This window comes from Tinamus guttatus, unplaced genomic scaffold, assembly GCF_059628265.1.
Source record: "Tinamus guttatus ecotype Peru unplaced genomic scaffold, ASM5962826v1 Tinamus_guttatus_pri_ptg000125l, whole genome shotgun sequence".
Lineage (NCBI taxonomy): Eukaryota > Metazoa > Chordata > Aves > Tinamiformes > Tinamidae > Tinamus > Tinamus guttatus.
The window spans coordinates 4840428-4858638 of record NW_028288659.1 but is presented as its reverse complement, the minus strand read 5'-3'; the positions used below and the strand labels follow the sequence as shown (position 1 = coordinate 4858638).

General features: G+C 41.0%; 1 protein-coding gene across 2 annotated transcripts in view; it reads left to right on the top strand.

Moving 5' to 3' along the window:
* Window positions 1-7289: 7289 nt before the first annotated feature.
* AGK (acylglycerol kinase) overlaps window positions 7290-18211 on the top strand; it is a 33180-nt gene continuing 22258 nt past the window's right edge. For both annotated transcript variants that reach the window (XM_088521633.1, XM_010222776.2), the window contains exons 1-2: window positions 7290-7457; window positions 15886-15925. In XM_088521633.1, the coding sequence (XP_088377759.1) occupies window positions 7348-7457; window positions 15886-15925 (150 nt within the window). In that variant the 5' untranslated portion in view covers window positions 7290-7347. The remainder of the gene's footprint in view (window positions 7458-15885; window positions 15926-18211) is intronic.

Genomic DNA, 18211 nt, shown 5'->3' with positions numbered 1-18211 from the left:
GACATCTGAGAGTGGAAGGCCCCATTTTTTTCTAGTCCACAGAGTAAAAAGATGACTTTTCAAATAATGGACTTTCAAAAAAATTGAAAGATAAGAAATATTGAAAAAAACAGATCATTAGATTTTCTTCTAATTTAATTAATTAAAAAAAAAGTCATAGCTATGCATTCACCAACATCTGAAAACATTCAGACTCTATTTTATAGACAGCTAAAATGGCCTGTAAGAATTTATATGCAAAATACCCTGTCAATATTAGATAGGATTTATCTTTTGGCACAGGCTGAACTAGATCAATTTGTAGTAACTCAGCAGTATGAGGCTTCTCTTAAGTGGCTGTGTCTTGTGCTCCAAAATCCAGGTCAGATTAATCTTTTAGCTTCTGCAGTGGCAAAGACACTTTGCTGGTGAAGAGGAATGGGAGTGGTTCTTCATTACGGTGATGGATTTACTCATCTCTCCTTTAACCGCGACTGATTGTATTGTCCCCCACTGCCATCAAAGGACAAGAATAAAGGAACTTGGCCCTGGCTTTGGAAGAAGTGAAACTTTGAGCAAACACAAACACTTTGTGCTTGGTGTGCTATCTAAGATGTCAGCCAGATGTGTTCTGCGGGCCACCATGATACAAAACAAAATGAAAACAAAAACATTTAACAGGAAACCAAGTGGGAATCTCTCTTTCAGATTGTGACTGTTGCTCTTCGATTACAATTGCCCAAGGCTCCATTCCATCTGTCCCATAGATTAGTATGTCACAGCCTCTATGAAAAATAAATCATGACTGCTGATATATTAGTAGTTTTCAGGGGCTGTTATGAATGTAATATCAGCTGGCTATAAGACGTAACCAGGATGGTGTATAACAGCAGCTGTATTTTTGGGTAGATACTGTTTTAATATAAACTGAGTAAAGCTGTATGGAAAATCATATTCCTGGGAACAATGAAATCAAGAAACAGTGTAAAAGCCTGGATTTTATACCCTCCCTCATCCAGCTGTGAAGCAGGGATAAATGGAGAGAACACCTTCCTTCCTTCCTTCCTTCCTTCCTTCCTTCCTTCCTTCCTTCCTTCCTTCCTTCCTTCCTTCCTTCCTTCCTTCCTTCCTTCCTTCCTTCCTTCCTTCCTTCCTTCCTTCCTTCCTCTTTCTTTCTTCCTCTTTTTTCTCTTTCTTTCTTTTTCTTCCTTTCTTTCTTTCTTTCTTTCTTTCTTTCTTTCTTTCTTTCTTTCTTTCTTTCTTTCTTTCTTTCTTTCTTTCTTTCTTTCTTTCTTTCTTTCTTTCTTTCTTTCTTTCTTTCTTTCTTTCTTCTTTCTCTTTCTTTCTTTCTTTCTTTCTTTCTTTCTTTCTTTCTTTCTTTCTTTCTTCTCTTTCTTTCTTCTCTTTCTCTTCTTCTCTCTTTCTCTCTTTTTCTTTCTCTCCTTCTCTCTTTCTCTCTTTCTCTTTCTTTCTCTTTCTTTTTTCTCTCTTTTTCTCTTTCTCTCTTTCTCTCTTTCTCTCTCTCCTTCTTTGTTTCTTTCTCTCTTTCTTTCTCTCTTTCATTGAACAATGAATACAGTTTTAATTTATCCACCTTAAAGTTCTCTATGCAGAAGTGGAAAAGGTCTGCCTGCAAATTTAAGCCCAGGAGAAGCTATCCATTACCACAGTGTTGGATGACAGTAACCTCACTTCCAAATGAATATTGCTTAGAAAACCATTCAGATCCCAAGAGCACTTCTGCATTTGTGCTGTTACTCTCTCTCTCTCTCCCTCCTTGTATTAAACTACTTTCCATGAAGAGTCCCTTAATATGTAGCAGCACCATAGTAATAACATCAGTTCAGCGATGAACTGATGTCCTCTTTGTAGCACTCGCTGAGACTTTTGATGAAGAGTGCAATGTAAGGTGGTTAATATTATCAAAGAAATTGCTAGGGACTTTTATGTGCAGGGTTTTGTGCTCTCTAGATGGATGCATCAACCCCAGCCCCAGTGGCTTGTCCTTGTTCCTTTCATTCAGAGCAGACCTGAGGGAGAGCAAACTGTTGCTGGAGCTGAGTTAATATTTCTGGCCAGCTCTGAGACCAGAGGAGAAGTTTACAGAAGTTTTCATTTCCCTCCTTGCTACATTTAAAGCTTAGCATCCAGGACTGCTCACCCTGATGCTTCAGTAACAACCGTGTTTGCTGACTCCAAACAGGCTGAGAGTAAGTGCAGAGCCTCCTGAAATGTGTCTCTGCTAAAGGAACAAGTTCCTGACAAGATTGCCACAGAGCAGTTTAATGGATTTTTGCTGTTGTTCAAAAGCTGTGAATATCTCCATTTATTCCCTCAGAAAGAGGGTTAGTAAATTCACAGAATCAATAACTACTGCTGTGTAATAGTCCAACCATAGGAAGAAGGAGCAGTGCATAAAGTCAGTGATTTTTTTTTTAATCTAAAAATATGCTAGGCACATTCTTAAATTTCATTTTAGGGAAGGTAAAAGTTATATCATAGTCTGCTCACAGGACAGCAAAGGAAGAGTGTAGAAGAGAAGGAAGTGGAAAGATCATTCCTGTGCAGAGGTTCTCTGAGTTACCCAACCAAAAACTCTGCCAGTGTAATTCTGATCTTTCTCCAAGACAGCGGAGCAGGTACTGACTGCAGACATGACACAGTTGGAAATGAGGGCAAGAGAATCGTCGTGAACTTTTTCTGCTCTCACAGATAGGCACTTCCTCTGATTAGCTTCTGTGACTGCCTATTCCCCAATCTCCCACTCAGGACAGTGACCAGGGGTGAAACAAAGAGGGATCAGGGACAAGGGAGGAAATGAAGGCCCCAACCTGGACATGCAAGCTGAGAAAAATCAATTGTGAAGCCCACTAGAGACTTCAGACAGAGGCAAACTCCTCGGACAGGGAGAGAAGCAACTCTGTCCTGCAGCCCAACCTATGCCCGTGGCCTGGCGGTGTTCAAGTGATTGCAGAATTAAAAGAGCAAATGATAATATCCTTTGATGGGTCACAGGCCTGCAGAGATTTAGAGTCTGAGTTTTTTTTCCACCAACAGTGCAAAAGCTGGAGGGTCATGTGTCAATAAATAGATGTTCTCCCCTTAGCTCTCTGGACAGAATGATATTAATAATGTGCAAAAGAGGAGTTGTGAAGGCCTAATTGCTGTCTTGGTCTAGTAGGAAAATGCATAAGTATTTGTGCAGCAAATGTGCAGCTCTTATAGAGTGATAAATTCGGCATCTTAGCAATACAAGCAACTGTTTACATTTTACCTTAAGGGAACATCTGAAGATATGTGATCACCACTAGGACAGGAGATGCAGATTACAGCCCTGCTGTTTGATGCTCTCAGCCCTTCCTTAGCTGAGTCATGAATGTCAGAATATCCGGCAGACCGGTCATCTGCTATAGTGGTCTCCACTCGCTGTTGCTGTGAGGGTGATAGCGCAGCTACATGGAGCGTCCGTTTCTCTTATGCACACAGGGGCATATGCATCATTCTTTGCATTATGCTACCACCATGCAAAGAAACTCCTCTCTGTCCTTGTATAGTGCTGGTATATGATCTATTAGTGATGCAGGATGGTGTAATTTAGTCAACTGTATGAGGATTACCTATGGAGGAGCTGGCTAGAATTAGCCTTCAGATCCTGAATTTGAATAAAGCTACTCTGGAGTGACTGGAAATAGGATTTCTGCTCGCTATTCGCTTGGAACTTTTGGAAGATCCCACTGAAAACTCCATACCAAGGGATGAAACTGGTGACTTTAGCAAAATTATTACATACGTTCAGTCTCATGCCCAGAGATTTTCTCTCTATGACAGAAGATTGCCAACTCAGATGCGTTAGCTGAGTTGGGGACCTCAGAACAGACCATGCTGTACAGTAAAAGAAACTATATAATTCTCTGTTCTTGCCAAAATTTATGCATGTGTAACTGTAGGGCATTGCCATGCCAAAGAGAAGTTAACTTGCTACCATTTCTCCCACATTTTCTGGGAATGAAAAGAACTGAATAAATAGACAGCTTGTAAAGCAAGTTTACTTAAGTTATAAACAAATAAGTCCCTGAGGCATGGTCATGTATCCAAGGCTTCTTCTGCCAACAGTCTTGGCATTGATGGTGCAGAAAGAATGATAAAAAATTGCCCTGCAAAAATGGGTCAGATATGAGTAACTGAGATGAGGCACTGACCTGTATTCACAGACAACTTGTGTGATAATTTCAGGTGACACATCCCAAATCAAGTATTAGATTTCTGGGCTAGCTTTTTGATTGCTGGCTTCTTTTATATATATGATCTAGCAAGCATAAGAAAAGAAAATACTTGTTTCAGTCTTCTATAAAGAGTTTTCTAAAAAGGATAATGCCATAGGAAGTACCTGGTACATGCAGAAGCACAGCAGGTGTTATCTACCTTGAGGGTGATCAGATGGCCACAGCCAAAAACTAGGACATAAACATTTGCCAGGAGGGGTTTCAGAATGGACACTGCATCGTAAATAAAGCCACATAATCAGACAAATACACAATCTGTTGTCACCTGCAGTGTTTTTTTTTTATGAACAGTTCACTTCAAAAGTACCATGACAAAATTCCAAGGCCAAATCTTCAGCTAAAGTCACAGAATCAGAGAGCTGTTGATATCAGAAGGCACCTCTAGAGATCTTCTAGTGCAACCTCCATGCTCAGAGGAAGGTCAACCAGAACACGTTGCTCAAGGCTGTGTCATCTTTTCAATATCTCAAGAAACAGAGATGTCAAAACCTCTCCAAAAAAGCTGTTTCAGTGCTTCACCACCTCCCATCAAATTTATTTTTCTTATGTTTAAATTGCATGTTGTGTCTGTCAATTTGTGCCAGTTGCCTCTCATCCCTTCAGCAGATACTGTGGTGAAAAGTCTGGCTCCATTTTCCTTACTTCCTCCCAGATCAGCTGTTTATACACATTGGTAAGATCCCCCCCGAGACTTATATTCTCCACACTAAACAATTGCAACTCTCCCCTCATATGTCAGATGCTTCAAAACCATAATGATCTTAATGGCTCTTTGCTGGACTTGCTCCACTGCATCCATGTCTTTCTAGCACTGGGAAGCATCACCCATCATCACTGAGGTAAACTGATTTATACCATCCTAGACCTGGCCTTCCATGTGCAGTCACTCTAGAAATAAAGGGATCTCTAACCGCAGGATTACATTGAGTATATACAAAAATAAATGTTCTGTTTGATTCCAAAGTCTGCCAGGAATGCTGAAAGACAACGAGCATTTATATCCATTCAAGTTCGTTTTCATGCACATGAATTCAGGTAAATTTCCATTCAGCTGTCTTAAAGATATTCGGGCCCTTCATACTTTAAATTTCTTTTCTGACTACTTTGAACAGGTATTGACATGCTAAGAAGATTTTATTTTAAGAATTCAAGCTTGCTTTGGAAGCAGTCTTAATAAACACAGCTGTACTCTGTAGACTTGGTTGGGAAAGAAGAAGTTACAGTGTTTGTAAATTATTTGTGGCACCTCATGAGAATTACTGAATTTGAAAAGTATATATCAGCATGATTTTTTTTTCATGAGCTAAGGAAAGTAGGATGAGAGTCCTAGCATTTCTTGCTGTTGTTTTTAGCATTGGCCACACCACCTGAATTCTCACAAAAAAATAGGACAATACAAAACAGAAAGTAGGACATTTAATCATTCTGCACTGCTTGGAACTTGGATTCAGCAGCACATCAAGTGTATGCAATTAGCACATTGAGATGCACTGTATAGATGAACCCAAATATTGACAAGGGTATGCTTGAAATACTCATCAGTAGTTCATCTTTTAATGTTTTGTCTTAAGAAAACAAATTTCAAATCTTTTACTTGAGAAAAAAAAGCAGGGAAATCATAGGTTTCAAACTGTTTTCTTTACCACTAATAACAGAATGTCTTCTGGACTGCCTTCTACATTAACTTGATTTCTTGCAGAACAGACTTTTGCATACACAGACTCCCAGGTTTGGCCTCAATCATCTCCCTTATGTTACTACTCACATCCAATTCTGACATCATTAAGCAGAAGGGTTTCAGGAAGTTGCTACCTAAAAGTCATTTTATTCCTTTTGACATTTTTGTAAATGCTCAGATTTTTATGAAAATGGCATTTTGCAGGAGGAGACAAAACATTCTCAGAGAAAATTTCTGCCTGTCCAGCCTTAAGTTCATTACACTGACCAGCTGGTCCCTTCCAGACTGCTTCCTTGCCATCCCAAGCGTGTAAGCCCTTGTTCCCGTCAAAACTGGGCCAGTGTCTACAGAAACAGAATGCTTCTGTACACCATTATTTAGCCAACGGCTCATTTGGAACCATCCACCATCTGCCTTTCTTTCCCACAAAGACAGGAAGGATCTCTTAGTCACACATGCCTCCTGTTCAGCTCTTCTTTTCCAAAATCTCTAAGGCCGTGTGTAATCTGTGAAGCCATGGCATTAATGCTAGTACAAACTGTCACCACTGGGTTGTCCCAAAGCTTTTCCCACCATGAAGCCAGGTCTTGCCACTTTGTCATATCCATGTCTTCCCCTTGCAGGACATTCATTCTGGCTTTCCCAGCATGATATCCTCGCAAAACGGTTGGTTTTCCTTGGATACTTGGAGACTTTCCTCCTCATGCCTGAGGCCACCAAGTTGGCAGGCCTCAAGCATCAAAACTCAAGCCCTTCTTGAACAACTTTCCATTCTAGTCAGTTGGCTGAACCTTCAGAAATATTTGCTGCAGTTTTCTTGCACCTCAGGTATTTGGAATGGTGTGAAAAATCCCTTTTTTCACTGTGGCCCTCTGCTATGCAGAAAGTCGCCTGCTCCTCTTGCTTCTGCTGGCTGAGCTCTTCCAAACAGCTTTGGTGGGCCACTTCTTTCTACTAATACTTTTTTTTTTTTGTTTGGTATAATACTTGCTAATACTTCTTGGCTTGTCCTGTCCCAGCACCCAGAAATGCCTGTTGGATCCCTCGGGTGTTTATTTTATTCTAGATCAAAGCAGCGAGTTCGGCTGCTCCCTGGGGATGTACAAGGACCACCATGGGGGCATGGCACGCTGGCTCTGGAGGGCTCAGGCTGGCCAACCACCATCCACGTGTGGCCAGCGCCACCCCCTAGGGGACACTGCGGCGTCACCTCGACACCCCCCGCAATGATGTGTTTTAACAGGGTGGCTCTAGGTTGCCGCTTTCGGCGCGGGGGACCGTTGCTGCGCGGAACGCGAGTGCCGCGGGAGCCGTTTCCAGCCGGGGCGGGTGGCGGGCGGCCCCGTGGCGGTTGCCGCCGCCCAACGGTTCTCCGCGTGAGGGAGGGGAAGGGGGGAGGTTGGCGCCATGGCCAGGGTGGTCAGCGCGCTCAAGACCCTGCGGAACCACTGGAAGAAAACGGCGGTCGGAACCTGCCTGCTCTCCTGGGGGGGCACCTGGCTCTACGGCCAGCACCGGTAACTGCCGCCGGGCCGGGGCAGGGCGCGGAGAGCGAGTCCCCCCCGCCCGGCGAGGCCCCGGGGGGGCGCCGCCGCCATGGGAGGTGCAGGGCCGCCCTCAGGCTTTTTCTCCTTTTTCCTCCCCTAGGAAGAGGAAGGGAGGAAGAGGAAGGGAGATGCCCCAGCTGTTCTCAAATTGCTAAAGCTGAAGCATCTTTCAGAGCTCTTCTCTTACTTCCTCTGTGGGTGCTGGCCTGGGGTTTTCTCTTTGGAGAAATGCCCATCTGGCTTTCGAAGTGTATTCCAAAGCAGAGGCGTCTCCTGGGGACAATTGCTGTTGCTGATGCATTAAGTACCCCCATGGTGGTGGTCCTTGTATCCTGAAAATAGCTGCCAAACTCTCTAATTATAAAATAAAAATAAATAAATACATGAATACGAAAAAGTTCCAAAATCTACCTGGCTTTTGATCCAGCTCAGGTAAAACTGGTTGTAGCTCTGGCAGTGTGACCGAGTAGCTTTAAACAAACTTTGTGTCAAAGTAGCATGAGTCTTTATTGGGTCAGCTGGAGTGGAGAAAGATTTTTCTCTTCTAACTTAAAAATGCAGCCAGCCGTATATGTGTCACTGAGTTATTTGCTTTTAAGCAGTTTTCTAATGACGAATGAAAGTGTAGGTCCTGTACGTGCAAGTGATTCCTCTGATAGAAATCAGGGGTAGCAGAATGGAAATGAGCATCATGTACGGAAGGTTTCCATGGGAATGTGGTCATGTGCCCTGCAGGTTTCCCATCTCCTTCTGCAATGGTGTCAGGTCTACCAAAGCTGGGCAGATTTCTGTTGCATGAGAATTTGCTTCTGAGCTGCGCCGCATTGGCAGCAATTGTGCAGACTTCTGTGGTGCGTATGTGTTGCTGTTGTCACGAGCATAACTGGAAGGAACTCATGAGCAGTACTCAGCAGTAACTATCCTGTAACATAAATCATATGGAGCTGGGTATCATGACCATGTTTGTCTGAGAACCAAATGTTCCTTATAGTAGTCAAAATCCTAATTTACTGTTTTGGAATAGCTGAGCCTATATTTGAATCCCAGTTCTTTAAGATTAGAGTTCAAATACTTCATGAAAATGCAAGTATAGCCCAATTATTTTTTAAATTGTTCTTTCTGTTGCTTTTGTATCTTCTGTCATTATCTTGTGCCTTTCCTATTGTTAAGCCAGGAGTTTTTCACAGCATTTTTTTCTGCTTACATTAAAATGTTGTCAAAGCCCCAGCAGTAAACTTACGAAAATAAATCTGCTTATGGTGTATGTTATACTTTCCTTTTTGTTTATCTCCTCCTGCCTGGGGAACTTAGCATTAAATCAGTCTTTGTTTGAATGGTGCATCTGTTTTGGTTGCTTGCTTCTTACCTGAAGCATTAGAGCTTAGATAACTGCAGGCAAAGAGTAAAAATCTCTCCATCCAAACTTTTTTTTTTGTAATTGCTGACTGTAGGGCAGGTTATGGTAAGAGGGTGAATTACTTCAGGCAAGCAAAAATGGAAGCAACAAGGTCATGATTTCATGAAAATACCTATATGGACCTACATAAAACATAGTGCATAAAGTATGGAGTTTACTGCTGTGTTGCAAACACAAGTGTCTGTTCTAAACAGGTTAGTTTTTTTCGATGCCTTCCTGTAGTGTCAGTGGATTCCCGACCTTCCACTTTTGCTTCTAAAGACTTGACCTTTAAATTCAGATAAAGTAGCAAGAGCTATGTTCTTATGTGCAGTTCTATCATTCTAGATACCTTCTAGCCAGAATAAACTTAATAGGCAGAAATTTATGTGCAAAACAAGGAGGCAGAAATTGCACAGTAGCACTCCTGTGAGAGGCTGCCTGGCAGGTCAGAGCACCCTGTGATCTTCCCCTGTTCTCTTGCTTAGAGTAGTTGTCTTTATCAATCTTCTGTTGCTGCAGATACTGATGGCAGTGAACAAAGTGCATTTCAGACATGGATACTGAAGAGGTATTGAAATAGGACGTTAAGGAAAAGACTGAATGTGCTCCTGGTGCATATGGTGAAGGGTCGCTTGAGGAGACGTAACCAATCAGATATAACCAATCTCTGTTTTTTTGTGCTTTCTAGAAGTGGATGTGTCTCTATACTATTGGTTTCAGCTGTGTTCATTTGCTGTGTAGTTCCCTTTGTTCAGGATGTGTGAAAACAAATCAGTGATCCAGGAGAAATTGAAACTTAGTACTGGTGATATGCTGTCAACCTCAAATGAATAAAGAGGAAAATATGAAGGGCAAACAAACAGAAACTGAACTTTTGCTTTATAAATGTAAGTGCTTAAGGTTATTTGTGTCAAGTGCAGGCTCAGTGCTTTAACCCAGAAAAAGTAAAAAAAAAATAAAATGTTTACAGATCTCGTTTTTAAGTTTTCCCTTTTATCCAGACAGGATAACACAGCATTTCCTAACTATAGCAAGGAGATGCAAGCTAAGAAATCTTGTGTTGACAGACTGCTCTGTGTACTTTGATGTAGCCTGGAGCACAGCTATAAAGTACTACTTTCAGAGGTTTAAATTCTGTTTGTATAAATTGACAACTGTTTAGCCATTTCCTGATCTCTGTGGAGGATTGTTTCTGCCAGAGTGTAGAAAAATGAGGACTAACAGAGGAGTCTGATGCTAGGAGTACAAAAACACAAAGTGTCTCAGCAGGCCTTCCATGCTGCTCTGTGCATACAGGTAGCTTTACCATGTGGCTGATGGATAATGGGCAGTAGGGATCCCTATCTGCAGCATCTGCTTTTCTTCCAAATGTGGATATTTTTCCCTCACCATGTCCCCGCTGTTCCCAGCTTCTCTTTTTAAGCACCAGTTATGCTGGACAACGAGAGGTGCTTTTATGCCTGTACACTAACTGCTCCAGATAACATTTCAAGGGGCTAATGAGGGAACTGTGCCTGGGCCATGCTGCCTGTGAGGCTTTCTGTTATCAGTCTCTTGAGGCTAAATTACTATGCATGAGGCATATTTAATTAGACTCATATATGTCCTTTTATAATGGATTGAAGGTTTAGTGAAACCTTGTGCTTCAGTTTCTGGAGTTGTCGGAGTTTCTGGTGAAGGGGCTCACTTTAGCATGGCATCAGCTGTTTCTCATGAAATAATATACTTAAAATATTTGAGTTCCTGCATTCGGGATAGAGAATAATACCCTTGTAGTCATAGAAAAGTAAAGGGAGAAATTATGCGGTCACATCTGAGGTTGTCTCCCTTTAATTTCTATGGATTACATGAATTCACAAATGGGAGTCAATTTAGTCTAGCTTATAATATGGCAAGTATGAGAGAGGCTGAATTCAATATACTAGATCAAAACTTAGAGGTTATGCAGATATGAGCTTATACACAGTATAATTGTGTGTAGTTATATAACATTATTCTGTTTAAAGACAACACGTATTGTAGGAGAGTGATTATGATAAAGTAATAAGCTTCTTTTGTTTTTTTGGGGAGTCTTTTGTTTTTCAGAAGGTTAAAGAAAGTGCATGCAACTTAATACTGACTGTTCCTGTTGGGTGGCTGGTGGTGCTTATTGACTTTATTGTATAAGTAGTCATAGAATAAAATTTAAATTCACTCTTTTGCTTAAATAGTACCTAATTCTCAAAGAAGATAGCAAGATACCATAAGATTGCTTGACAATTTCCACCAAGTTTGAGAGCTTTTGAAGCTCCTCTCACTTTCCCAGCTCATGTCCTGAATCATCCTTTCTAACAAGAGCTATTGCTACTGTTTATATGTCCAGATGGTACAGTGAGTTGCCAGCTATGTCAAATCAGCAGAAATTTAGCCTTGTCCGGTGTGTGAACATCTATTTGCTAAACTGATTGTCAGTCTTGGCCAGACTTTTATGATTATGCTGTAGATCAGCTGATCACCACATATCAAGATGGGGACTTATTTGTTGAATGGAGGCAGCAGACTCCTCAGATACTTAGCTTAACTCTAGATCTGTTATTTTGTTGACTTTCTGTGTAGAAAATACTGAAAAGGCTTATGGGCCTTGACTCCGTGCCAGTAGTCTGAGTGTCAGTGTTACCTGTAACTTGATTGCTAGTCAATCTCTGTTGACCAGCTGCTAACTCGCTTCATCACCTTCCTGCATACCTCTTCCCAAATAACTGCCTGCATATTATTAATCTCATAGAAAGTGTTGAGGGTAGATTCTAAGTCTTGGAGGAAGCTGATGCAAACTAAGATTTGACTTCTAATGTCCTGGTAGCTGGAAAAGCTGGAAATAAATGCTTATATCAAGGAAAAAGTAGTCTTGCTATTTGGAAACAGTCAAAATGTTCTTTAATAGCATAAACTCTCTTTTAGGAGTTCTGTTACAGTTCTTGAGAGGTGGTACTGCATGCACAGCTTTGATCAAGGTCCCCTTGTGTATTTTCACAAAGTAGTGTGTTTTCATCTAGATATGAAACTTGAATACTTTTAGGCTTCTTGTTGCTTGAATGTACTTGGTAGTCTTAGATTTAATGCTGATAACCCTCTTGGAAATGGAATGTCACGTTGAACTTCTGTCTACTGTCATTTGTAGTATGACCATTTCCAGGGGAGTTTCTTTGCCTGCCTTTAAGCTGTGGGCTGACTTTGCTACTGCCCTTGGTTTCAAATAGTTTTTACAAGTTTGAAGTCTTCTGCTTGCCAAGTTCATTGCTGCTGTGGTTGACTTTTCTTCATGGGAAACTTTATTCATCTTTTCATCTAGGCCTCTGCTCACACTTGTGCAGAGGATACCCATGCATACTAAATTATGCAAATCTCTATTTATGTGCAACAGTGTCAGTTCCCAATTTTGGCTGAAAACATCTATGGCAGCAGTAGTTACTAGTCCTGTGCTGGGGATGTTGAAGACACAAAGGAGAAAATCCACAATTCAAGCAGATCTTACAGACGTTGAAATATCTTACAGATGCTTCATACACACAGTCCTTCGTGTTCCAGTATATCTGCTTTGTGATGAGTTGTAGAGAGCTGCTTTCTATCTATGTTTTTTCCTTGCTTTGACGTAGCCCTATGTTTGCTGTTGGGTTTTTCTAAGGAGTCTGGGCCTTCAGGCAGCTTTCATGCATGAAATGTTTACAGACTCCTTTGTGTTTCTTCAACTTGAGTAAAGAGGATGGTGAAAACTTAGGATCAGAACAGTTTCATTTCAATAAAGAAAAGAAATGAACTGCAACAGAGTTATGGAGGTGGCTAAATGATTTGCCAGTGTGCACTCAGTATTAAACACCTGCCTGCTCTGTTCTCTGGGGGTTCTGTGCTGTGGCTTGGCAAGGCTGCAGACCTTGCAAGACTGCCCGAAATCTTTGCTGGATCAGTTCAGGTTCCATCAGTGGGTTTGGTTTAGGACATCTTGCTTTTCTCATACCCCACTTCTGTTTCCTCTGCCTCCCTTTTTTTTTTTTTTTCTGATTACACAAGTCAGCCCAGTTGTAAGCCCCTGTAGCAGCTGATTCTGACAGCAGGAAAGCAGCCTTGTACTGGTCAGCCTGGATGCTGTACTGCACATCTGGTTTGCTTTAGATTCTAAGTCGCGTCTATAAGAGCATAAGGGACATGTAAAGTAAGAACTCATTCTAGTTCACTGTCAATATGAGGCTAGTCATAAGAAATGTTCATGTGTTCTTTCAGGCAGTACAGTAACTTGATCTGTATTTTCCCTCTGCCTCCACCTTGTCATGTTCAAATGTTATTGACACTGCTTTGTTACTCTGCAGTCCTAGTCAATAAAATACAAAAATTAGACAATACTTTATGTTTCTAATTCAAATCTCTTTTACTCTTGGGACTGGTAAGCAGGCATGTTTACATAATCTAATACATACTGAGGTAGAAGACCAGAAAAATTACTTTTTGGGTGTTTTTTCTGTGATATTTTTGTAATTGTGTTTAGTAATTAGTTTGACCTGTGGAGGCTGATGGTCTCACCTATATATGGATGTCTGTCCTCCCCCCCTTTTTTCCCCTCCTTAATGGTAATGATAGTTGATCAAATGATCAGTAAGTAAGTAAGTAATCAGTAAGTACTGTGTTAAGGAAAGAAAATTAAAGATGTGTCTCATTGAATCAATAGGAAGCCTAGGATGGCCTGACTGGGATTCTATGCATGGTGTTTTACTAGAGAGATAAGCAAATCATCTATAAATTACTTCACTGCATGTCGTTCTTCTAGTGTAAGAACCTGAGCTGTTCCTTCGGACACCAGAATGAAATGCCTCAGAGTGGACTTGCTTCTTTCTTCAAGTGTTTTAGTGCAGGGCAAAATAAGCTGCATGTGACCTCTAAACTACCATCAAGCCTATTTTTTATGGTTAACACTTGGCTCAGTTGAAGCGAACTTGCATCCTTGACTGCTGCGTTAAGGATCTTTGCAGGCTGGGGCAAACAGCACAGTATATTTTGCTTGCATTTGAAAAGTTGCATTGGAATCAATTTTAAAAATGATTCACACTAGAGCAAAAGGTGGCAGGCTCTGTGAAAAAGTAGCTGGCTGACAACATGACCCAGTTTGATCTCTGGACAAAGCAGCATCAATGTGAAGAAAACAGATAAGGTGGACTTGGCTAAAAGTTGTAAATAAGGTTAGGGCAGCAGTTCCGCACGGCCATTGATTGATCAATAATAGTTCAGCTTTACATGTCCAAGTGGCAATTATTGAGCTTTTGCTCTGTCCACATGCAGTCACGGGGGAGGGAAAACTAAAGGTCACTATAAAAGAACTTCTAATCAGCACTGCAGTGTGGGCTTCTTAGCCTGTCTGCTGCCCTGATTGGACTGGAATTATCTGTGGGAATTTTTCCTAGCTTGGTATGCAAGTCTTTTCATAAAGATAGTTATTTTAAGTAGTATTCTTTCCTAAAATTACTGCAATTATAAACACCTGCTGCTCCTGTAAGCAGTATTTCTGATTCTTAATACAAATGGCTTATTGCAGAGGTTTTAAATAGCAAATATTAAGTTAAAGACATGCTTATGTCTCCATTTTTTTAGTACTCCAGTTACATGCTATCCTGGTGATACATCATTTACCTATTTTCTTTTTTCATGCTCAGTTTTTTCCTTTCGTCTTTTTATGTTTACCAAGAATACTTCTGTTGCTCTTTATCTACAGGATTATTTTTTGCAGTACTCAACTTTGTTCCTGAAATCATTCTGCTTTTCTTTTTGAGACACTGCAGCATCTTTTGGTGATGACAGAAAGATCAGCTTATGTAGTTCCAGTGCTGGATGAACAGTGTAAGCTGGTAGAGTTGAATAGATCTCATCCCTGTTTCAGTCCAAAAATTCTGTGTCTTGACTTTTGTTCTGCCATTTTCACTTCAGAATTTGGCCTAATTCTGCCTCAAGCATGCTGCTTTCCTATCAGTTGTCAATTGGTTTTCATTTTTGTATAAATTTTGGAGCATATGATGCTGGCTGTTTTATATTATTGTACTGAAGATTTTTATGACTATAACGTACTGTCTTGTCAGAGAAATTTTGATGGATTTTTTTATTTTTTCTGATTTTAGCAAGGAGAGGGAAGTGGCTTTGGTAGTTAGAGGACATGTGAAACTTGGAGCACTGCAGAAGAACACTCCTTTTTTTTGGCTTTGAAACCCGATAGGTTAATTTTTGGTCTGTGGAAGAACTGGATTCTTGCTCAGTAGCTCTATCTCCAGTTGACTTGTCATCTGGGCCATTCCTGCTGCCTTGTTAATGCTGTACATGACAATGACAAGGACAAATAGTAGTCTGGAATGTTTTGCCTTTTTTTTTTAATGATACTCAGTAGCATCTCTAATACTGCTATTTTCTTATTTACTTTTAAATTTTAACTGAGGTGACCTGAGTGACTTACTGTTTTATTCCCTCTTCAGACCTAGGTGGGTGGCAGGTACTCTGTTGACTTGAGTTCAGCTCACAAACTGATAGAGAAGGGCGCTCACATTTATAACACTCAAAAGATTTAAGTCCATGTAAGTTACATTTAAGGCTACTCTTAATCCTTTCTGTGCTGCCAGAATGGTGAGTAGCTTCAGCGTAAATAACAGGCAGTTTTAACATTAAAAAAAGAAAAGATTAGATCTTGAGTACAGTTATGTAGCATTTTTAAAAAGGTCACAGTTATACAGTGTCTTATAGCTTATGTAATGTTAGCAGACTTAGAACACTGGTCTGTTTTCTACTTTACAATATAAAGGGCACTTTATATTTTATACATGTGTGCTTAAATGGGTGTTTTTTATCCTTAAAAATATGTCTTAACCTTGATTTTAAATCTCAGGGCTGTCAAAGCTTTTATAAGAAGGCTATGCACCTGTTTTTGGAAATGGGGCAAATTGTTTAAAACTTATTCTACCTAATGGCCACTCTCTATTTTGTCTTGTCTGATAGTGATAACCTGCTACGAAGAGCTGCGTGCGAAGAAGCCCAGGTAATACCATTTAAAGTGATAACATTGGATTAACTCCCCCCGGCTTTTATCTTGGTAGTGCCAGGCTCCTGAGATTTCGCCAGCAGGCCCTCCCGCTGTGACAAACCTGATAAAGAGGCCCTCTGTGTTCTTCCGCTTAAGTGCCAACTGATGGACAGTGCCACCAGCCGCCCCCTGGGGAACTGTCCCTGTTATGTCCTGGCCTTGCTGCTGCCATGGCCAGTGCAATGGGAGCACTAGAGTAATCCTGCTCCAGCTGCACCGTCCTGCCCTTCTGCAATTTAGTTACTGTGCGCCTGCAAAGTTCTGTTTGAAGGTGATTTGTTGGCATGATAGAAGATAGAAATCTCACATCCACCATGACAGATGCAGCCTGGGCACAGGCAGTGCAAGTTGGTCCAGGTTAGTGCTCAGCTGGAGAGACCTTCTCTTTACTCTTCAATACAGAGAGCCTTTATCGAAGATATTAAGCCTGAAGTCTGACCTAATGTTTTTTGAGACCCATGTCCTGGGTACTGCGTGGAGATCACTCAGTGTGTGATCACTGACAAGAGAACTAATGTTCCGAGAGAGGGAGGCTAGTTGTTCTCTGAGGATAGTGGCTGTTGCTTTTTGTAGTTTGTAGTATTTGTTGGCAACAGGCAGTGGTCAAATTTCCCTACTGTACAACTCTATAAAGAAATCTGTCTCTTAATAAGCCTTCTTTGATTGGTGCAAGCGCTGCTGCTCATGGCTTATATCATGGCACAGTTACTGTTGACCTGCTCTGGTTAAAGCACTGGGGTGGTATAAGATTTTTAGGGTCTTCCAGCCTCCTACAAATAAATCTTATTCTAAATTAGCTTCTCCATGCCAGAACTGAGAGGTTTTGCAGGTGTGATATTGCTCCCATCACGACTGTGTACTCAGTCCAAAAACAAATGGTGAAAAATACTTTTCACATTAAAGAACCTTGCTTGAGATTACCCTGCTTTGTAACTGTGGTGCACCTGAAATAGCCCAGTTTTAGCCTGTCAGATGTTGAGGGAAAGATGTTTACAGCAGCTTGCTCTGGGCTGTGGAGCTTCTTCACAGAATTAATAAAACAAAGCTCAAGTCTCATGAGTTGAAAAGAAAAACGTTTTTCTGAAAATCCAGTTTTCATAATTCATACCTTTGGAGTCAAGTGGAATTCCAGTTGATAATATCAGTTCTTGATTTTTATGTTTTCTATATTTATTTTCGCTGCTTAGATATCAAGATCATTAAAGTTTTTTTTTAATTATTATTGTTATATGTTGCTGATAAATAACAGCTAATACTTCAATATCTGTTTGCCCAGAGAGATTTTATCAATGTGTATAAATATCTAAAGCGAGGGTGTAAAGAAGGCAGTGCCAAACTCTCTTCAGTGGTGCTCAGGATGGGATGAGTGCCAACGGACACAAAAGGAAATACAGAAATTCCATCTGAACATAAGAAAAAATTCTCAAGCATTTTTTAAAATAGTGCCTTTTTAAAAAAAAATCCTGCCTTTAAAATCTAGAATTTGTTTTAGCAATACCCCGTATATAACATAAATATCTAAGTATATATGATAAAGAAATGATTATTAAGATTTCCAAGACTCCAGAAGTCTGCACTTCTCAGTCGATCTGTACCGCTGGCTGGGAGTGGGTCTGGAAAATAAACTGGGTTGCTGGGTCTGTGGGAGTCCAGGAGGATATGAAGACTACCCATGGGTACTAGACATATCGAACGCAGGTTGTTAGTTAATAACCTAGTTTGTAAAAACAAATATTGTCCAAAGGAGGGGAAAAGAAAAAAAGGAAAAAAAAAAAGAAAAAGAGGAGGGATTGAGCAGAATGCTCAAGTTTCTGTATTCATCAATAAGGGGGTTTCTCCACAGTTTGGCTGAAGAGCAGGACAAAGGGAGGGGAGACTGAGTGGAGCCATGAGCCGAGAAAGACAAAAAGAGCCACCCTTTACAAAGGAGGGAAATAGGGCAATTCCCCCACCTTCTTCAGCAAGGGGGACAAAGGAGTTGGTGAGCTCAGGTGAGAACAGATGGCGGGAGGCCTGAGTTCGGTGTAGGTGGGCCGGGAAGGCTGTAACTTCTGAGTACCTTGGCCAATGGGGAAAAGGAGAGGGCGTCCCTCGGTCGGGAAATTAGGATAAAAGGGGGGCTGCGTCCCCCAGCAATTTGAGAGACCCCACAGGGATATGCCCGGTGGACTCTCCCTTTATTCGAATAAAGTTTTAGGACTTCTCTGTCTCCTTTTGGACATTCAGTTCTTGACAGTGAGA